The sequence below is a fragment of the Solea senegalensis genome, linkage group LG15 (assembly GCF_019176455.1).
Source record: "Solea senegalensis isolate Sse05_10M linkage group LG15, IFAPA_SoseM_1, whole genome shotgun sequence".
Taxonomy (NCBI): domain Eukaryota; kingdom Metazoa; phylum Chordata; class Actinopteri; order Pleuronectiformes; family Soleidae; genus Solea; species Solea senegalensis.
In genome coordinates this window covers 13,280,755-13,303,825 of record NC_058035.1, presented here as the reverse complement: position 1 = coordinate 13,303,825, position 23,071 = coordinate 13,280,755, and the positions used below count along the sequence as shown (strand labels likewise).

General features: G+C 40.1%; 3 protein-coding genes across 7 annotated transcripts; 2 read left to right on the top strand and 1 right to left on the bottom strand.

Annotated features, from left to right (window-relative positions):
* The first annotated feature begins 3,044 nt into the window (after nt 1-3,044).
* Nucleotides 3,045-4,949, top strand: prop1 (PROP paired-like homeobox 1). The gene is made up of 3 exons (XM_044046213.1): nt 3,045-3,307; nt 3,998-4,227; nt 4,516-4,949. Exons 1-3 carry the CDS (start codon nt 3,241-3,243, stop codon nt 4,885-4,887), a joined length of 669 nt encoding a protein of 222 aa, XP_043902148.1. The 5' UTR covers nt 3,045-3,240; the 3' UTR covers nt 4,888-4,949.
* A 730-nt stretch (nt 4,950-5,679) lies between these two features.
* LOC122782033 (multiple coagulation factor deficiency protein 2 homolog) lies at nt 5,680-9,427 on the bottom strand. Of its 5 annotated transcripts, none has more exons than XM_044046217.1 (4): nt 9,356-9,427; nt 8,118-8,333; nt 7,860-8,019; nt 5,680-7,396 (listed from the first exon to the last, which is right to left on the bottom strand). In XM_044046217.1, exons 2-4 carry the CDS (start codon nt 8,318-8,320, stop codon nt 7,265-7,267), a joined length of 495 nt encoding a protein of 164 aa, XP_043902152.1. In that variant the 5' UTR covers nt 8,321-8,333; nt 9,356-9,427; the 3' UTR covers nt 5,680-7,264. The 5 variants fall into 5 exon arrangements, with proteins under 5 accessions (XP_043902152.1, XP_043902150.1, XP_043902149.1 ...); XM_044046215.1 differs by having other exon boundaries at nt 8,118-8,321; nt 9,356-9,424; XM_044046214.1 differs by having other exon boundaries at nt 9,333-9,417.
* Nucleotides 9,428-9,867: 440 nt separating this feature from the next.
* Nucleotides 9,868-17,025, top strand: LOC122782098 (tetratricopeptide repeat protein 7A-like). Its single transcript, XM_044046301.1, has 3 exons — nt 9,868-9,963; nt 11,874-12,060; nt 16,958-17,025. Exons 1-3 carry the CDS (start codon nt 9,907-9,909, stop codon nt 17,023-17,025), a joined length of 312 nt encoding a protein of 103 aa, XP_043902236.1. The 5' UTR covers nt 9,868-9,906.
* The last annotated feature ends 6,046 nt before the right edge of the window (nt 17,026-23,071 follow it).

Below are 23,071 nucleotides of genomic sequence, written 5' to 3'. Positions count from 1 at the left end.
CATGTTTTCTCCACAGGGTGGCTGGGCACAACCTCAAAGATATGAGGGCTCAGATTTCCAGGAGATGCTCAAAGTATAGCCACTGCTCCTCCAAACTGAGAGGAGCCAGTTGAGGTGGCTTGGGATCTGGGAGGCATCCTCACCAGATGCCCCAAAACACCTCAGGTGGCTCCCACCAAGGGAGAGATCGACAGGGAAGACCCAGCACATGTTGGAGAGATAACATCACACAGCCAGTCTGAGAACACCTTGTGTCCCCTGAAGGAGTTGGTGGAAGGGATGGGGAGAAGTGTCTGGGCTACCTTGCTCAGATTGCTGCTCTCTGACCCAAACCCAGTTAAGAGGATCACGAAGAAGACAAATGTACAGTTGTCTTGTTTGTAATACTTACCCGAGGCAGAGCAACTCTTGTCTGTGGATACGTGGTTTTTGATATTGTCCAAGGAAGTTCGATCTGCCAAAGTTTAGCTTGGCCTTTAGATTCTTTTCAAAATTGTCTGGGCTGTTCTGCTGAAGGTTTGCCCCCTCTTCCCTAGGAAACACAACAAGAGAGGATTACAGTCTTAAGGTTGTTTTCATCACCATCATCATCATCATCTTTCTGGGAACAAAGATTGATGCTAAACCGAACTTGTCACAACAATATGTGAATGAGTGGGTGCACTAGTACTTACACGCTGAGGACCAGCATGTTCCTCATGTGCTCTTTCCTGAGGTTACATCTAAATATTTCTAATTGAGGATCAGAACTTGGTCTTGCCATTGAGGTCTGTGGGTAGAAGCTTGGCTCAGCCTGTAGACCAGACCTAGTTGGGCATGACTGCCATTTCAAAGAGTTATTAGCCTCAGCAGCAACTTCAACGTTTTCCTCTTTACTGCTGGGGAAGTCCAACCTCTCACCACACCTTTGCCTGCCTCTGAGTCTGACCATGGACAACGGCAGGCTGTGGCAGCTCTGCTTCAGAGGCAGTAATGAAGAGAACCCAGATGTTGCATCATTGCTGGGGACAGACGACCTCCTACCAAAGGCAACTCCAGGTTCAACTTTCCCACCGGCAATGAAGAGATCTTCATTCCATTTACTCATACCATGTCGAGCTGGGTTGGACTGTTTTGAAGCTTCAGCAGAAACTTCTGGGTTCTCCTCTTCGCTATCTTCATTGCTTGGTGATTTGACACCAAGGCGACTTGTGACTCTCTCCACCACGCTCCTGACGGATTCAATGCTGCTGTCATCTGTGTCGGACTCACTAAACCATGATTGAATCTTATCTTCTGTGGCACAAGATGACGAGAGCTTTGTCGATTTTGTCCGGTCAGTATCCACCTGCCTTTGTCTCTGTTACAAATATGTAAAACCACACGTGGTCAGATATGAAAGACAAATCATCAGCTGATTCACAGAGACACGATCAAATGTGCAACATCAGTGCGACATCAAACAGTTCAGACAAGAGAAATATTGGTCTACCTTCAGTTGACTGTAAGGGAAGATGAACATCCTTGTGGTGCTGCTTTTAGTGTTACTTCTTTAATTAGTTATGCATCGTTTGTTTGTTCTGGGCATTCTGCAGAAGTTGGGAATTCTGCCTGCCTTTCCTTTGCTAATTTTCTCCTTCATTTATTTATTCTGCGTATTTGTCAGAAAATTCTGAATGACGTAATTACAAAGAAATTACATGTCATCTGAATTTTAGAATTGTCCTTTGAAGCAGTGGATGACTACATCTGGAGGAAGGCGATGCAACATAGTGGAAGTCAGCTGCCATGAAATACTAACGCTTAAAGGGCTTTTTCACCCAATTTTTTTGTTACACCTTGTTAAATGAAGAGTAAACAATTCTGATGCTGCTGTGTTTGTTTGATTCACATTTTATTGTAGAGTTTTGACCTGTTTCTTAAAATTGATAAAATATTTTTTTAGATCTTTTACTCATAAAAGTTACAGAACAGCGTAGGGCTTTTATTTTCTTTAAAGCCAGTCATTTAGATGTCAATCTTTTGTCAAACTCAACTTCCTCTGTTGTTGTGGTAATGAGACATGTATCTCATATCCACTGTCTGATGATTAAAAAACACATGTATCTCTGGAAATTAGTAAAAGAAAAAATTGTATATTTTTGGGGCAGTGTCTCAAACAGCGAGTCGTGACACCAAATCTTAGACCCTCCATGTGCCTGGGGCAACACATTTCCATAAAGTAATTCAAATATACACACACAGCAAATTGTACATGATGTTTGTTAGTTCATTCATTTCGATCACAGGAATTCACAAATAAATGCATGTACATTTGTGTTGACACATTAAACACACATTCTTATAAATTAAATAGCAGCATTCTGCACCAAAGAAATAGACCGAAAAGTAAAAGTGTAGGCTGAAGCTTATTTTGCCGACCCAACATGTCAGCGTGTGATTTATAAAACAAAAACCCTTATAATCAAAATAAGGAAATACATTTATCTCCAGAAAATATATTACTCTTTTCATATATGTATTCATAGTCCGGAGTTTAAATGTTTTTTGAGTTTAAATAGTACATCATTTCAATTCCTCTGTTCCACACGTTCACAACTGATATACATTTTTTCTTGATGTTTGTTCTAAATGTTGTTGTTTTTGTTGTTTCCTCTGAGCTGATAGTGACTCCCTCTGGTTGTGAAAAGATTATGTCTTGTATTTGTCAGGAGATCAGCTTTTGTTTTATGCATAAATATGTGTGATGAGAGTCCCACCCTGAAGACATCACAACAACAATAGCCAGTTATAGTCAAAGATTTTTAACAATTTTAGTTATCAGTCATCATAAGTTGATCTGATACTCCTCAGAAATGGTCAGCAAAGAAGTGAGACCATCAGGGTCCTTCACTAAATGTAGTACAAGCACATTGTGGACACTTTGACATAATGCACTCCCCAACCTCTTACCCTTATCTTAATCATCACAAATAACCCTAAGAGCAATTATTAATTCTCAGAATGCCTTCTAAAGACAAAAATGTCCTCACAAGGTCAAAATGTCCTCTCAAAGATAGGTTTGAATGTGTCCTCAGAGCCTACTTTACAAATAAACACACACACACACAAATGCAATGTCTTTGTATGCACTCCACTCGTCACCACTGCACACCTGCAGGTAGGTAAAGGTAAACCCCCAGGGGTGGGACGTGGGCACCACATGTGACTTATTGGTCAGTTGTATGTGTGGATCAGACGGTGCACAGCAGAGCAGCGGTTATGGCTCAGGTAAAAGCAGACTGTGAAGAGGTTTACTCTGACATGGCAACCGTCAGTTCCAGTGCAGGTGAGTCCAATAAATAGTTCTTAGATTCGATAAAAAGTTTTAATTCAGCAATGGTTACATTCCACTTACATTCAGTCATTAGAATTAAGGTGCTGTACAGTGGTTGACGAGTGAGTTGGTTTTAGAGGAATTATACATGAATGTGTGTATGGAAATATTAAAATGTGCTAATTATAAGCACTGATTTTTTTTTTCTCTTCCACCACTATTTACAGCTTTGTATTTTATGTTAGTACATTTTTATAGATTTTATAATTATGTTTATTTTACATTTTTGAGACGGTTCACAGAGAGTTCACAAACTGCCAGGTCAGCATCCACTGTCTTTTCCAGCTATGACAATATGAATAGACGAGGTCACTCCAGTCTACCTTTTTGACAAATTAGTCACTTTGTTAGAGACTGTGCTTTTAATCTTTGTGAAATCCTCCCGTTTCTGGCATTTCTTTCTCACGAGCTCGTCTTTGGCAGCTAAAGCTCTCGGGCTCTCAGGTTGCCTGATGGCAGTGGGAACCATTAAGTCACTGTAATCCCTCCTTTTTCAGAGAGTCACTGGTGAAATGTGCGCTTAGAATTTAGGGACACTTGTTTTTATCACACCCAACCTGGGAAACACAAGGTTGTCAAGAAACTGGAGAAAAGTCTTTTCAGCAACACGCCTTGACCTTTTCTTCCCCCTCCTGAAAACAGATATAGGAGTGCCGGTGAGGAAGGGGTCATTATGTGAGACCTCCATGGTTGCTGGTCTCAGCCGGCGCAGCAGGGTTTACCCCTCCCCAGCGAGGAGACGCCACCGCACCACCTTCAGCCACAAGCAGCTGGAACAGCTGGAAGTGGCCTTTGGACAAAACCAGTATCCTGACATCTTCTACAGAGAGGAGTTGGCTCGCATCACCAAACTCAACGAGGCTCGCATACAGGTAGGACTTCCAGTTAACCAACTTCACCATCGACCTAGTCCAGAGGTCTCAAACTTGCGGCCTGCGGGCCACAAGCGCCCCGCCAATCAATTTCATGTGACCTGCCACTTAATATCAAGTTATAATGAGTTATTTCTGTATTTCTTTTGTATTACTCAATTCATTTTGCATCATAAATATGCTTATATCGTGAACTATTTATCGTTCCATATCAAAACAAACACATTTATTTTGAAATTATGTGCAATATCATCATAAATCTTATTTCCACATCTTTTTCTCAAAAAGGTGTGGTTTCAGAACAGAAGAGCCAAGCAGCGTAAGCAGGAGCGAGCCTCTCAGAAGATCCTCTCAGTGGGTGTGATGTCAGGCCACAGGTCTCTGCTGGGAGGCATGCATGTCCAGTCCTCCAGCATGGCTCGACAGTACTACACGCAGCCCCTCGCTCACATCCCCCGCCTTTCCCCCATGTTGTCCTCAGGGACATACTCCCCACACCCGGGTCCGGTCAGCCAGTGCCCGTGCCCCAGCGTCCCAACTCAGCCGGCCTCTCAACGCCAGCACGATGACTGGTACAGCCCTCTGATGGGCAACCTCCCCTCCACCATGTTTTCACTGGCCTCCATGCAGCCTCTGGACCCAACCTCTCACTGGAGCTAAGATGTAACCACGTGAATGTGTATTTTTTATTTTTTATTTTACAATAAAACCCATTTAAATGATTGATTTAGTCTGTAGATTTAAATGTGTTGCATGGCTTTCAAACGTGACTCTTCATTTTCTGTTGCAGACATCTCGCTATGGACTGAAGTTTATGTTGCAGGTTTTTGTTCACATTTGTTACATTTGCTTTAAACTGAGCATGAAGCTTTTTATTATCTTGGAAGTAGAAGTTAGTAAAAGCTATTTTTTAAAACTACAATTAAATTTTGACAGTTCATGTTCAGATGTTGTGTAGCTTTCAGCCCCATCTAATGGTCTTGTTTGAAATTGCACACTCATTCATTCCTTGGAAATTTAATCATCGTCATAAGTGGTAAATGTTTGAAAGGTTCCAGAAGACAATTAGTTATTATTAACTACAAACACACACACACACAGGTTTCCAGCCTAAATATGTATTTTATAAATGAACATAAAGACTAAATTAATGCATGTAACCTATAGGATGTTTTGATTTAGAGACCCTCCCACCACCACCCCTTCACAGTTAGAAGTTCTCTGTCTTCATCACTGTTCATAGCCCACAGACGCGGTTCAAATTTCTCGTTATTTAACATGAATCAAGATGGACGCTGCCCTCGGCCGCCTTTAATCCATATGCAGATGCTATGGCAACCATCTCATTTGTGTTTCATCTGCAGATCAAAGGCAGCATTCACATTATCTGCCAGGAAAATTCTTATTTTCGAAAATGTTCTGACCATAATCCATAAGAGACGACATATAATCTCGAATTTATCTTTTTTTTATTATTATTTCTCACATCCCAGAGACAGCACTTGCAATGTTTTCCACTTTTTTTTTTTTGCATTCAATAACCTGAATTGGTTGAAGAAAACAATACTGGATGGCAAAAATATATAATTCATCCGTACAGAAAATATTTGAGAAATCACAGATTTAACACACAAAATACCTGAAATGTTATATTCTTACCGTATTAATAAACACAAAAATCTCTGTTCATCTATCCTACTTTTTAATTTTTGACAATTGCTGATCTGATCCTCATCAAAGATCTGTGTATTTCTGAAAATCCTGGCATGTAGTGTCAACTGTGAAATATTTTGGCTGAGCGGTTGTCACGACCATAAAACAAAACCCTGTTTTTTTTTTCTTTTACTTCTCTTTTTGTTTGTAAAGCTATTATTTTTGTAACAACACACACCAAACAGGTATATTTCAAACAGACAAAAATACAGTTGTACGTTTCAAAGGCAACTAATGGAGGAGCAGTATACAAATGCTTTCCTACAAAACTGTGACGCTGCAGTGGCAGCAGCATCAGCCAGTGTGCTTTATGTCTAGCTTATCCAGTGATAAAGAATCAGCACAGCACAGCACCATACTGATTTACATTCACAGATTAATGGGGAGGATCTGCTGAGCTGACAGAATATAGGGAAAGGAAACGGAGACTGAAGATTACTGCGGGAGTTACCTCGAGAGGAAACGTGAGGTGGTGATGTGACGAGGTGCCACACCGTTCCTCCGGTAACACTATTTTGTTGTTCTTCGTCTCCACCTCATAACTTCAACAAGGTTTTCTACTCTACACGACATCACAGACAATACATCTGAGCAAGGTCACTTTCTGTTCACACGAGAACGACCTGTATATCTCATCCTCCTCACAAAGAGCAAAGGTAATGAAATCCCAGGCCGAATCATTTGGTCCCAACATTTTTTACGAGCCACAGTCTGAAATGGAAACTTGTCCAATTTAAAGTGTAGCACCACTAAAAAAAAAAGACACTGTTCATATAAACACTGAGTTCACCCTAAATTTAGTTTTAATGGCTTTTCTGCTGTCGTTTCATCGCAGAAAGGGTGCTGCAATGTGTGGGCAACACTGTGTAGTCCACATGTGATTCTGAACAGTTCTTATAAGCAGCTGAATGTTACACAATAGTCTTTAAAGGGAATTTTGAACCTTACTGCATCAGGTCACTGACAAGAATCAAAGAACCAGAAAATCTATAAACCAAATAGAACTGACATTATAACTGAGTGAATTAGCCCTTTTAGACTAATTTGTAAGCATAATGGAGATTAATTAAAGGTGTTCCAACTGTTTCTTTGCTGAAAGGCTGGTATAACCCAATCTACTGCTGCAGTTTGAAATAAAAAAAGGACTACGACAAACCTTAACAGAACAAAAAAACTGACTGACTGAAATCCTGATTGACTGTGAATGAAAAAGATTCCTCTATGTAATGCGGCTTCACAGTTTGGCTCCTTGTACGTCCACTAACGACTCCACTCATCTCTGCAGATCCCTTGCAGTTGTTGTGGACATAAATGTCATGACACTCTATTCCAGTGATTTGGCAAACTCTGCATAATCTATATAACCGTCATTGTTTTTGTCATCGTCCCTCAGAACATCGTCGATGAGAGAAATAAGGTCCTCCTCCTTCATTGGCTGGCTCTCCTCTCCTCTCTCCTGAAGAAGAACGGAAGATAGAAAGCGCAGATGTCACAACAAGAGCAACCATGTGGTAACAAAAAAATGGTATTCATCAGGACAGATACAATATTTATATTTTATTAAACTGATAAGCTTTGATAAGCAGTAAAAATGTTGGGGATAATTGCATATAATTATCACTGATTTTATCTTTGGGCTTTGAGCTGTTCTGAATATGTTGACTAAATAAAAACTAAAATAATCACAAGGATAAAGAATGAGAAAACCTGCACATGTTAGAGCTTGGTAAACATATTTTGCTTAAGTTATAGTACAAGTTCTGTAGATATAGTACAACTTTTGCGCTTCCTGTTTCGATATTAGTCTGTTTAATCTGTTTCAGCTGGTTTGGCGCTAGATTAGCCTCTGAAACATAATGATGAAGTGTCAGTATTTATGGTAAATAGGCTTAATGTTCACAAACAGTAAATACACCTACCTCTCTGTGCACATGTGTGATCGCTGTGGCAAGTTCCAGCCCGTCCAAGAGGTTGTTTCCATCATAATCGTGCATTTTGAAATAATGCAGCTGAAGCTCCTGGGGTGTCATGTCCTTCTCTGGTTTGTCTATCACTCCGTCCAGATGCTCCATGATGTGACTGGCGGACAAACGTCAAAAGGCACGAGACAGAGTTTGAACGTTGCTGACTGTGTTCACGGTTTGTTTAACCTATTTTAATGAGGGAAAGTCACTCACTCTTTGTCCTGGACCATGTTTTTATCTAGGCGGCCATGACCATGGCTTATGTGTGCTGCGCCCTCCACGATGGGTGGCGGCGGCTGCTGCTGCTGCTGCTGCTGCTGCTGGTGATCGGAATGAGACGAAACACCGAGCAGACAACAGGACACGAGGAGGATCAGACTCCCCCAGATCTGCACACCAGATCTTCTGCAACTCATTCTGCACAAAGGCCAACAGAATTGAGAGACAGACAGACGAGATAGATCGAAGATGAAAAATAGGAAGTTCCAGTTCTCCTCTGACATTTTCAGCAGATTTCAATAATTCATATACGAAAACAACAATGGCAGGATATTGTATTATATTATTTAATTGTTTGTGGGGTTTTTTAAATAATTTTTAAAATATTTAACTCTTTCTGCAATTTTTCTCCCATAGGAAATTCATTTAGAGGGCGGATAAAAGACAGACAACGACAAGACAGATAGACAGACAAAAAGACAGACAGACAGGTGGAGCTAAAAGACCAGCGCACAGTGTAACATGTGTTACACTTTACAAATTATGAACCATCTATTTCTTCTTTTCTTTATTTTTTCCTTTATTTTCTCAACATTATAATAGATTAAATGTTTAATCGAAGTGTTAACTAATTAACTATTAGCAATTAATTGTTGTTAACTCTAAGTTACAGCCTGTATTTGATGTTAAATACACAACCCCAAAACAAAGTCTTGCTTTGGACACCTGTCCTTTTCATTTGCTGCATTAAATGACTGGAACTTGTCTCTGTCTCTGCTTTTAATGGCCTTTTTTAAAACAAAGACAAAAAAAAACAAAACAAACAGCTGCTCTTTATGACACTTTCCATGTGTGTTACTGACACTTGCCATGCCAACATTTTAAATAAGAATTCATTTCTAAATGTATTGCCTGGTAAAATAAAATGTACATATCTAACCTTTATATACAAAACTATACATGTACATACAATTGTAAACATAATCGTAAAAGTACCAGAGGCAGAAATGTCGCTAAGTTAACGGTAAACCGTTTGTGTAAATATTAGCTTTAGCCTCCTGTGACATTTCTGTTAAAAACCTATAACTAAAGCATTCGCGTTAGCTAAGAAGCTGTGCTAAAATGTGCTTTCAAACAAGCTTCGTAAAGACAAGCGACCACTAGCTGTCAAATATTAGTTAGAAAATAAATACAAAGTGTGACACCTACATACACGTAATGCGTTTCCTCACCTGGCTCCGTGTAGTGGACAGTTATTGTTTGGAACAGAAGTGCTCTGAGTCACAACTTGCTTGTAAGAGCCACGCCGCTTGCCGTAGCCCCTGTTGGACACGACAGCTCAATGTGATTGGTTAATATAATCAGAGAGTCAGGAGACGAAGCGAGATAGTTCTCTGAGCCGTCTCCACGCCACCAGACATTTCCGGAAGTAGAAATAAACGAATTTATGATTTCATCGATAACATTGCAACCAACCAAAGTAGACTTAGCAAACGTTACGATATTGTGTAACGATGCCACGCGCTCAGCTAACCCAGGGGTGGTTACAGAAGGAATTTACACTCGTTGTTACGAACCATGAACTGCAAAAACTGAATCATTTAGAAAATACATTACATGTACATACAGTACACGTTATACCACATGGTCGTGATCTATCTTGAGAGAGAAAAAGCATTCCATGTTACGTCAGCAGGGGGCGTGCGATCAGCAGCAGCAACAGCAACATTACACTCATACTGTATGCTGGTGGTGGACAGACGGAAATATCGACGTGTGTCAAATGTCAAGTTTCCAGAGAGAAAATGACGCTCCTAAATCTCTGTTACGGAGGCTCGAGGTTATATTTGGTGTCACGCAGTAGTTGTTATAGACTTGCAGTAAAATCCAAACAAATCTCAAAGTAGTGAGTGTGTATTTTGGCCTATGGTTCATAGAAATAGTTTAGTGGTGTTGTTTTGTTAATTCTCCCTTTCCCCATCACTTCCTGTACATTAAAGAGCGTTCATTTGAATTGTCTTTGTACAACCTAGGGCTTCATACAGTGCCGAATGACAAATGTCATGTTTTGTCACTGAGCCACAAGTTTGACCTGCCAATTCTGCTGAACACAGATCAGAGCAAGCCAGGCAGTTACAAATGTTGTTTTTTCAATCCACTGAGCACATCTACTAAACGAATACTAGACAGCAGCACCATATATGGAATATCGTGCATAACAGCTTGGTTGCACACCTCCAGCAGTCTTTGGCTGCTAATACTTAAGGCCCACCTAATCCAGTTAAAGAGTTAGTGGAATGGAATAGGGATGAGAGTCTTCTTTTAGACAGCTATAAATCATATTATTACACAGAGAAACCTCTAGTGGCTGCTGTAAGACAATGTGGACAAATACAAATACAAAACAAAAAAAAACAGTCTGGTGGTAATTAAGTCAGTCCAAGACCAAACATTGTTATCATTAACAAATATGGTATGTCTACAAAGACAACACAAATAGCAGTAAAAGCAGTTTACCCCTTACAGCTATTTAACCAAGGTCCTACCTTGTATTTTAACACCATGTGTTAGTAGTTCTTTGATTGTGTGACAATTCACTGACATACAAAGTAAACTAAAATGTTAGTTTTTGGTTTTCTCTGTCCTGCTTAGAAACATTATATTACGTTACTATTTGAATAATCCAAGTAGGAAAAAGAAAGCAAGATGTGGTTGTGAATAAAGTACAGCATTAAGTACTCTAGTGCTTTCCAAAGTGTGGGACGTGACCTTCTGGTGGGCCTTGGAGGTATCACAGTGTGTGCCTCAGACTGAACTATAAAAATCCACCCATCTATACTCACATGAGGGATGAGGCTGGTGCTAATCCCAGTGGAAAACAGCTAAAGATGGGGGTCACACCTTGGACAGGTCACCAGTCCATCCAAACACAGAGAGACGAAAAACCTTTCACTCTCACACTCACACTCACACCTACAGTCAATTTAGAGTGTCCAGAGTCTAATCTGCATGTTTTTGGGAGAGGAAACTGGAGAACCGAGACAGAACCCCATGATATCATGATTGTTTATTAATAATAGGGACAACATATTTGAATTCCAATGTTATCAGTTTATTTCTGTGTTGTGGCACATGTTCTTGTTAATGTACAAATCTGGACAGGGCCTATGGGACGATTAGCAGAATTGTGCATACCTGTTTATCTTGTTGAGGGCTGATTGATTCTGATGCTTTACAGCAAAAATAACTTCTTGAACTTTTTACAATCTTCAGTATGAGTTGTTTATATCCTGTCTCGTGTCTGCTAAAGAGGCAAAATACTCAAAGAAAAGTCAAAAAGTATATATACAATACTGTGAAAAAACACAGACCTGGCAACCCCTAATATAAAGGGTAACAGTGAACAATACTTTAACACCTATTCTCACAGTAAAAGTAAAATAATAACAATAACATAATATCAATAATAATAATAATAATAATAATAATAGTGCTTTTCACTGCTCACTTAAGAGAATAACAAAACAAAAACAACAAAACATTCGGATTAGGAAATACTGATTACACAATATTCGTCGAGTTGACACCACTAAATCATTAATTGGAGAAAAATCGATTATTAAAATAGTCATAATTATTGACAGTCCTACCTTTCTGTTCGCCCTGACCTCCTGTAACGCTCCTTCCCTCCCTCCTCCCTCCCTCCCTCCATCCTCCCGCACTCAAACGCACGTTTATTTCCCTCCTCAGTTTGCAGTTACTCCCATCGTGTCCGGGGAGTTCAGTCACCACCGGGACAGAGCGGCGATGGCATCCCGGGTCTCCTTCACCCAGATCCGGCTGGAAACGGAGCTGGAGCGCTGCCGGGCCGAGTGCCAGTGGGACAAGATGCCGATGATCATCGAGCAGATGCAGGCTGCGAGGTTCCACGAAGACGGTGAGCAAGTGGTTCGTCCACACACCCGCAGGAGTGAAGTTGAGGTCGGGGGGTTTCTAACGTTCAGGTGTTTGAGGTTCAAACTGCAGAAGTCACCACTCACTAAAGGAAAGAAGTCATGTTTGAGAACGTGCAGGTTGTTTGAAGGATTCTGTCAAAAGTTGTTGGAGTGAAGTTATTTCACTTCAGGAAGTGAACATAAAAATCAATGGCTACAGAAATGCCTTTTCATTCACTGCATTATGAGAAATGAGGATTTACGGTGTCTCTCACACTCTACCTGTTTACAATTGATATGTGTACTTATCTAGACTATGTTTATTCCTATCAAGGGTGGACAAGAGGGACAGTACAGTGCAAGCTGGACTTTGGACTCACAGCTACATAGACTGGGTTACTGTTCATACAGGTTTCCTCAACTATTCTCAACTTTTTTTTTGTTTGGCCAAATAAATTAGCCAGATTTTTTATGGTCAATTTGACATCATTATTCTACAATCTGTAGAATATGATGTTTCTGGCTCAAGACAATAATTCAGCAAAAATGATATTTTCACACACATTTTGGCTTTAACAAATATTACACCTCCTGCAATTTTGGAATTTCAATTTTGATAACATGTTGATTCATTGTTCAGCCCTAGTTTTTACCTTCACATTGAGAGTAATATTAGGTTTTACAGAAATGGCAGGAACAGAAAAAGGACATGCACATTGGGTAAAAACATTTAGATAAATATGAGATGAATAAATCAAGAATCTTCACAGAAATTAAAAGGAAGGAAAAGACCTGTACATGTTAGAGCTCCCGTTTACAGTATTTTTGTTTTGTTTTGATCCTTTCCTTCCTTTTCACTGTTAGAAACAGGAAACAAACTGTCTAACTTGCATTGATTCATTCGTTTCAAAGGTTTCGGTGACACATTTTTGCCTGATAAAGGTCGAGCACTGAAACAATGCAAATACATTTATCAACAGATTTAAAAAGAGTTTCCATAAAACTATTGTTTCTGTGAGACAGAAATGAGAGTAAAACAGCGAGAAATATGTACATATTTGCCCTTGTCCATATTTATATTGTGAATTGGCTCGCAGTAGTCTGTGAACTTTAAAATGTTGCTGATAAAATAAGCGGGATAGTCCCAAAAACAACAACCAACAACAACAATAATTAAGAGTTTGTTACATGTGTATAATTGTGTTAGAGCAGGGTCACAGAGAGGTTGCCAGATGTCTCCAAGAGTGAAATGTCAGTGGCTGGATGTTTACAGTACACAATAAAAGACTGTGTGCATGATCAATGCTATATACAGTACATGTAGGCCTATTGTATGTATAGCCCTATAGGCCGAACCCCCTGCTGTTTCCCATGTGAAACAAGACTTTCCAGTGAACAATCCACTGGCTGCTTTTTTTACCCTCAAAGTCATTCCATGCAGCGCTCATGCTCAAAGAAACGCAAACACACTCATCATCCTGTGCTTCATAAAAGTCACTGATGTGTCTGCCGCCACCTCTCACCTTAGTAAAGTAAATATATTTCCAGGCGATGTGACTGCACGTCTGCGGCGATCGGGGGCCCTTAATTGACTGATAGTGCAGAGCGGCACTTTCTCCCTGCCTGCACATGCACCCATGTGTTAAATCAACATGGTGCCTGCTCATCTGGCAGGCGCGTTCAGGAGAGTGATAAAGGAGGGAGGTACACCTCAGGATAACTCGGCATAAGCAGACTGTAACGTGCAGTATTAAGGCAATATTGAGTGCTAGGAAGGAAGATGATGTGGATCTAATCGCCCAGTCATGATCTCAGAAGCACGGTGCCAGTGACTCAAATGCAAGGGTATGAGGAGCCTTTGTCCTTTTTGTTGTGTTCATAAGCCTCTAGAACTGAAGCTTCAATAATATATTATTAGTATTATTATTGTGGTTGTATGTAGTCAACAATAAACCTACCAAACAAGGCAGCAGTCGATCAGAGCTAAAAATGCAGAATTTCTCCTTGACTTGGCTGCGGGAATTGTTGTTTGTTGTAATGACTCCTTTTTGAGTCACAGCTGTGTTGCATTTCTATAATCTGAAACCAGTCTGCCATCCTCCGCTGACCTCTTTGCCCAGAGAACTGCAGTTTATTGGATATTTTCTCTTTATTTTCCTGACCATTCTTTGTAAATCTCAGTGATGGTTTTTCATAAAAAATTCCCAGTAGATCAGCAGTTTATGAAATATTCAGACCCTGCATATCTGGCACCAACAACCAATCACCTTTCTTCTTTAGATGCACTGAGTTGCTGCCATGTGACTGGATGATTAGATAGTATTTGCATTAACAAGCAGTTCAACAGGTGAATGTGACTGTGTTTTAAGGTCACTTGTTTCTTATTTGGCTTTGGATAGCATAGCTGGTTTGTGGTAATATTAGTAATACATTGGTGTAAATCAGGCTTGCAGAGTAAACAGAGAGAAGTGGAAGGTAGCTCATGCAAATGACTCTGAAATCATTCCTAGCTACCGTCTAAGGAACGATGGGTCATGTTTAATTGTTTTCAACAATTAAAAATCAAAGTGGCTGATTGGAGTATTTGTTTTGGCGTGGGTATTTAGTTTTCTTCCAAAACAAATAAAAACAAAACATAACATTCTGCTCACAATCTGTGTTTCTCATCAAAGTACACAGGATTATTAAACATTAGCAAAGTGTTTACCGCCATGTTTGCATGTAATTATCTCCTTGTCTTTTTCAATAGCCACCAGAGCAACAGTAATAGTGAGTGATTCACACTGCCCGAACCAGAACCAGCAAATTCAAGAGTACCGAGGGTCAAGGGTCAACTGTTCAATACTCAACTAAATGCCAGGACGCTACAGTATGAGGCTGTGCATTCGCTGGTCCTTTTGGAGTGCTCTTACTTTGAAAGAGTCATGTTTGTGACATATTCATTCATATGTAGATAGCTGGAAGCGGTGGTCACATATACTTCTCAGTGTTTATTGTGCTGTGAACGACGCACATCTTAAAGAAAAGCAAGGGATTCTAGGACACAGACGCACTGCTCACACATTCAACCGAAAATCGTTGTGTTTGCTGCTTCAACAAAGGTGAAATACTATTGCTTTAACTTCAACTGTCCAACCAAAGTCTGACCTTCAACTTGTTTGAATTCATTCAAAAGCTCTGGTGGGGGGATAAGGCTGTGCTGATAAAACCTACTGGCAAATATGTCAAGTATATCAGAGTGTAAACACAGCTCACATCACACACACACCAGAGTTGGTGGTCTCCAGAAAGGCAACTGGTCCTTTTTATACTAGGAAAGGACCTAAAGAGGCAACAAATCATAAGAACACACACACACACTCAAACCCTTAACCAATAAACAGCCCAACTAAGGTGTGACAGAACATGAAGACCGACCAAAATGTCCTTCATTTCACAAAATGTTTACACAAAATGAAACGCCTAAAAGAAAGTTTGACACTGAGAGTAAGACACTGTCGCAGTAGGACGGGTTAGTTTATCATTAGAGTAAACTTTGATAACATGATCTTCACCCTGTACACCACGAACTTCAGCTGCTGCACAGAGACCTGCCATCTTCAGAAGTTTTCTGACGACTCTGCAGTAGTTGGACTTATCAGTAAGGGTGAGGAGACTGAGTACAGGGGTGTGGTGGACAACTTTGTCACGTGGTGTGAGCAGAACCATCTGCAGCTCAACGTGACAAAAACTAAAGAACTGGTGGTGGACCTGAGGAGGACCAGGGCTCCAGTGACCCCTATCTCCATCCGTGGGGTTAACGTGGACATAGTTGAGGATTACAAGTACTTAGGGGTGTACTTGGACAATAAACTGGACTGGACTAAAAACACAGACGCACTCTACAGGAAGGGTCAAAGCCGTCTCTATTTTCTGAGGCGGCTGAGGTCCTTCAACATCTGCCGGAAAATGCTGCGGATGTTTTACGAGTCTGTGGTGGCCAGTGCCATTCTCTACGCTGTGGCGTGCTGGGGCAGCAGACTGAAGGTGCGGGACGCCAACAGACTTAACAACACTCATCCGCAAAGCCAGCCATGTTGTTGGAGAGGAGATTGACTCCCTGACAGCAGTGTCAGAGAGAAGGATGTTGTCCAGGATTAGGTCCATACTGGACAACTCCCTCCATCCTCTACATGATGTGCTGACCAGCCACAGAAGCACATTCAGCAAGAGACTTATTCTACCACGCTGCACCACAGAACGCCACAGGAAATCATTCCTGCCTGTGGCCATTAAGCTGTACAATTCCTCTATATGATAAATAGGCTTATACTTCCTCTGTATATATTGTTAATATGGGGGGAGGGGGAAGTACAAGTTGTGAAGTATATTCTGGAAATGTTGTAACTCTGTAAATTTATTCTTATTTTAATAGTATTTTTAACTCTGTAAATTTATTCTTATTTTAATAGTATTCTTTAATTTTGTAATTCTAATCTTATGTTTACTCCTACTTCTTCCTATAGTTTGTAATTTTGTAATTTCCAAAAAAATTGCTGTTACAACATTCGTTACCTTTGTACACTGGAGCGCTGTGACGAAAGAATTTCCCGCAAGGGATTAATAAAGTATTTTCTATTCTATTCTATTCTATTCTATGATCCAGTGAAGGTGCATGTGCTTATCATGTGATTACAATGTTCAAGCTATTTCAGGAAACTATGTGAGACATGGAAAATGTAGCCTTTTAACTGACCATAGCGTAGTTCAACTGTTCTCCCAGAGTCGGTGGGAAATGTTGCTTTTGATGGACTGAGCGAGGTTTGCTTTGGCTCCAGAAACAAATGACCCCGTGACCCTGAACTCAGACCTGTGCCAATAGCATTTGCTCGCTTTCGACTTTTCAAATCTCACCCCCAGATGATTACGGGACCCTGCTGACGGCCGAGGCGCTGCTGGAGGAGTGCCTGCAAGACAACATGGAATGAAGACGAGGGGGGAAAAAAAAGCCATGACACGGTTGTGTTTGAAAACATTGTGTGTGTCTCTGGATGTGGATTTTTCCCGCTTTTTCACACTCGCATCAAGTGAAAAATCAACTCTGGAAAGTTTCTTGTACTATTTGATGATATATTTTTTTTAAATGCCGTCCTCCGTGATGTCTTGAGTTGGAATAAAGGAAATATTTAGTTGCGCGACCGTAAAAGTTTAAGATGATACATGGCCGTAAAAGGAGCCGACATTATAGCAGACATAAACATTGCAGGTGTGCAGGCATAAAAAAATAATGGCCAATAAAAATCACAACTACTCATTGAAGGCAGGGAGATTAGGGCAGATTCTGGTCTTAAAATGAAAAAAATCACAAACCCTTTCAGTACCATTTTAACCTCTTTTATTTCCCTATAGTGTGACTAGCTGTCACATAAATGTCCAGATCCACTCTTTATTCCAGGCCTTCATCAGATTCAGCACTCTGTGTACTTACAATTAAAGCTTTTCCAATGGGAAACTGAATTTTGTGTCTTTTTTTTCTAAACCGCTCAATCCCCCTGCACCAAAGACCAGTGAGAAAATATTTACTTTGACTAGTATTTTATATGCTTTTTCCAAAATTAGAAACACATACCAGCTAATGCAGCACCTGAGCAGCAACTTCTGTGGGCAGTTTGCTAAAATCGTTCATTTAGATTTAGAATTAAGACACAAAATGAATCAACAAATCTTAAATTAAGCCAATAATAAGTCTATAATGACACAGAAAAGCTTGTATATGTAATTTCATGTTTTCATAGTACGAGCCGCATGTAATCCATTGGGGGGGGCACATATGGCCCGCGTGCCACCAGTTTGACACCTCTGCTTTAAGACGATTATTTAAGAATTTGAGAAAAATAATGATGTGTTGAGGCCTGATTTAAATGAGCTGACGGCTTCACCTGGAAACCCATTGTATTATATTTCATTTTACTATCGTGACATGACAAAGCGCAGTCGAGTGGAATGAACTCACGGTATGAGTGGGGATTTAAAGCAGCCGCGCTCACCCAGTCATTAATCCACCGCCCTCTACCCGACCTGCGCCAGACTGCGACGGCACAAAGTCACAGAGACAAGCTGCTCAACGTAATGGAGCATTTAGCAGCTGAAAAGGCTACTTTAAGTAATGTCACGTCTCCCCCCCCCCCGTAGGACAGCAGAGTCTGGCTGTCCAGAACAGCAATAAATACAGTTGAAGTCCAACATGGTCAGACAAACCTTTCCTGCGTATATTTCTACATTTATTTCTTTTTTTTACGCCTCCTTGCCTGGCAACAGCAGAGTAGCTGGAGGCGTTATGTGTTCCTGTTGTCTCCGTCCGTCCATTCCCATTCTCGTGAAAACGATATCTCAAGAGCGCCTTGAGGGAATTTCCTTCCATTTGGTTCAGTTAGACTCAAGGATGAGTAAAACATAGTCATTTACACACACAGAAGTACATATATATATATATATATATATATATATATATATATATATTATACAGGTCACCGCTGCGTAAGTCCAGCGGAGTTGAGTGAAGAGGTGTCGGACTCCGGAGGCAAAAAAGAAGACGTGCAATCAAGTGAAAGCATTTCTCTAAGTTGACATCACTTTGATTTTGAAAATCTAACCTCCAGTTTTGCATTTAAGTGCCGTTTCTTACAGCGCAGTGCTCAAACGCGACAATCTGATCAGATATTCACAGCCATGTCGGAGCGCTTGACTTGATTACAGTTTTTTGACACATTCTTTAAAGGGACAAACAAAGGACTGCTGGTTTGTTTTCCACTCCACAAGAATAAAAGGACCCAAAGTTCTTATTCAAAACAACACCGACACTGCTCTTGATGACAACGTCGTATATGTTTCAAGCACCATCGAGCCGATGCAGCTGGGGGATTCGGTGTCCTGCTCGAGAACTCTTCAGCGCGTCAGACATTTCGCCAAAAACACTCGAGAGCGATTCTCCGTGTTCAGAGTGTGTTTATCCGCCGGGACGCGCTGCCACTCCACGCTGTTTTGCACATTCTTTCAAGTTAAAAAGTGTCAAGCGAGAGAGCAGATTTCCGTGCCCGCCTCACGTGTGCTGACGATGCACACGCAAGAGGACACCTCAGCGGATCTCCGGGACGCTTGGTGATTGGCAGGAAAGATATCGTGAGGAAAGGAAGGAAAGCAAAAGCAATTTTCAGGGGCTGAGGAGAAATATATTGAGGTCAAATGAACTTAATTTCTTTTCTTTTTTTTTTCTCTCCCCCCCAGATTCACTTTGCATGACGTCGGCTCTCCAACACATCTCATTATGTTTGAACAGCAGCTCGTGGCCCCCGTCCTGAATACTGATGTCCTGTGCTCTCCATGATTTCAAAATAATGTTTGTTTTTCAAATGAAATGTAGAAAGAGGAGGATCCACCACGATGTCATCCATTGGGTTATAAAGTGCACACAGGAAGTGATTCCTTTTACGTCAAAGCGGTAAGCTGCTATTAAAGGGAGATGACTATTTTGGAACTTTTTCCTCCCCTATTTATGTGAAACCTTTTCCTTTCTTAAAGGCGTTTACGTCATGACAGAGACTTTCTCACGCTGCCTGTCTCAGGAAGCATTAAATATGGGCATTCGTACTGGCAATAAACCCAGAATTCTCAAGGAATAGGAAGTCATTTTCTCCACCATGCTTTAAAAAAACGGACTAAACTAAAAAAGGAACACTGCATTTCTGTGACAGAAAATCAGTCTACGGAAAAAAAACCGAACAAAGACATCAAAGAATCTACAGTACATCAAGCATTACATTTAAAAATTCAATTAAAACCACTATGTTACGGAAGGACATACAATGAAATGTGTTCAATTTGAATAACTAATAACTAAGAATTTGAATAACTTGAATAAAATAATTAACACATTTTCCCTTTGAAGTTTTGTAAATTGCTTGTTTGTCTGTGTTGGACTAAATTGATTCATTGGGATAAAGGGGCAGAGTGAATAAGATATTTCTAATTTCTGCTCCTTTTCATAGAAGACTTTTCAGGACAATTTTGTGTGTATATTAAAATGTGTTTTTGTTTTTTATTTGCGCATGAAATTAAATAAATGAAATAAACTAGACTAAACTAAACTAAAAACATTCTATTGTGGACTGGTTTCACAGAGGCATACCAGTTTGGGTGTGGTGATTGATTTCTGTATGATTTTGTATCTAAAATTCAATATATATATATCAATAAATATAATCACAATAAAAAAAGTGAGATGGCTGCAAACAGGATGAAATAAGACTGAAAACACAAAGACGTGTCGACAAAAAGGAGACAAATGATGTTATCGGTTCACGAAGAGTAGGAAAAAAATCAATGCAGTGACATAATATTGCTACAATATAATATAGCAGTATCAAATAACAATTTTTCTAGTTGTTGCAAATAAACATTTAACTTTTTGTGGATATACTCGCAAATACTCAGTATATCGCAATATCATGATGTTATTGTATCGTGACTAAAATATCGTGACAATCCCAAAACTACAGAAATCAACAAACAGAAGTTATTCCCTATGGCTTTAAGTCAAATGAAATAACAAAATAAGCACAACAACAAAACAAAAACTCAGACACCGTGTTCAGCTGTACTTAAAGAGAGTCCAGGAGCCTTCACACCACTCACACACAGACGGTGAAATGTGCTGGGATGCAGGATTTTACGTGGGGTCCCAGCTCTTATGTCGTCCCGCGATTCTGCAAAAGAAAAAAGAAAAAGGCATCTCACTCTGTGGGTTTATTGACCGGCTCCTTTCTGCCTGGGCTGCAGTGACCATCAGATCAGCCATCCTTTGCTTCACAGTTTATGAACTTCAGAGCCGCGACAGACAGAAGTGTGCAGATGATGGACTGTGAGGACGTTAAAAAGAGAGAAAGCAGAGCGTGCCGAGCCTGCTGCTGCTGCTGCTGCTGCTGCTGCTCCCGGCTATTTAATTTCAAATAAGCGAGATGACAAGGCATGGCTGTGCGTGGAGAGTATGGGCCGGCCTGATGGGTAGTAAATAAATCAGAGCAACCTAAAGCACAAGGACTACGAGTTTTAGAGCGATTCACACGATAACAAACAGATAAGCAAAGTTGCACTGTAAAATATTTGACCGTGCATTCACAGTAAATCACTGGTTGGATTATCTTTACTATAGTTACAGTAAACTTCACAGTTATGCTTTGGCAGCATTTTCTTTTATAAATCACTATCGAGGAGTTTTTGTATCAGCTACCAGACAAACACAGTCACTATATAATGCCAAATATATTGTGGTTTATACAGTTGAAAAAAAGCCTGTACAATCCTGGAAATTATTGACATAGTATTAGGGTCATAATATTACGAGAATAAAGTCGCAATATTACGAGAATAAAGTCGTAAATATTATGAGAATAAAGTTGTAGTATTAAGAAGTCATAATATTACGAGAATAGAGTAGTAATATTATGAGAAAAAAGTCCTAAAATACCAGAATAAAGGCGTAATACTATGAGAATAAAATCATAATATTAAAAAAGTTGTAATATTATGAGAATAAAATCGTAGCATGAGAATCAAGTCGTAATATTATGAGAAGAAAGTCAAAGTATAAAATGAAATCTTGTAATATTATGACATTATTCTCATTACATTACATTATATTACATGTCATTTAGCAGACGCTTTTATCCAAAGTATCAAAGATCGAAAGATTCGATCGTTGTTGTTTGGCACTAATACTGCAGGCAGAATGGCAAATATTGCACTTAGGCAAGGGGACTTGTGAGAATGCTGGGAATGAGACCATCCACTCTCACAGCTACGGTCAATTTAGAGTGTCCAATTTGTCTAATCCCAAATCTGCATGTTTCTGGACTGCAGGAGGAAACTGGCGAGTCTGGAGAAAACCCACACACACACACACACTCCAAACCTCTTCAAGCTATTTGAGCTACAAAGACTGAAGATGGAGCATTGTTTTTTTTTTTTCTATCAATATAACTTATAACACACTGAGCCTAAGAACCTCAACACCAAAGATCTGAATGTAATTCCCCACCTTTTTTTAAACGAGGAACACATTTGCTTTGTCTCCGGATCTTCAGATCTGCTCATTTCAGCGAGACAATTGAAAGTGGGGGCTGTGGCACACAGGAACAGTTTGTGTGTGCATGATGAATTTAATGAGTTTAAGTCTTTGTGGGGAGCGGTGACCTTCGGGAAAAAAAAAAAATGACATTGCCAGATAAAAAAAAACAAAAAACGAGAGTTTGTCTCCAGCCTGCTCAAACAAAACAACAGCAAATGTCACCCCACAGGTCCCACTGAGTCTGATTTCAGGTGATATTTCCTGCACACCTATTGTACGCATGCCCCCACACACACACACACACTTGGTGACACAGACAAAAACAACCACCCAAACACACAGTCTGCTTTGCATAAGGAAGAGGAAGAAGATTGCAGGGGAGTTTCTTTTGTCAACAACCTATTCTCCACTGCAGAGAAGCAGAAAATGTGCAACACACACACACGAAATCAAAGGAGGAAAATGGATCCTTCCTTCTGAATGTTGGCGTTTGCGGCACCAGCGTTGTGATCTAATCTGCACAGCCTTTATTTCCACTTGTAATTATAGCCAATTTAATCTTAATGAAGTCTTTTAGCGGCATATTATATATTCATGTATGCCATCAGGATGTAACAGGACACCTTCAAACTACAAAATGTTGAAGTCTATGTTTTTCCAACTCTCAAATTCAATTTCAAATTCTCACACAGACGTGGTGGTGGTCTAGGAGAGTGATGAAGAGCAAGAGTTCGATACCGAGCCATAGACCATAGATTGAAACCAAATTAAGATCTGACTTGTTGTTATGGATTTTACCCCTTTAACACCGTGCGTATCGCATGTTTTCGGACACTGAGACAACAACTCAAAACAAATGTCATTTTAAATGTGTGTACTGTGTGTAATGTATACTGTTCAAATGTCAAACA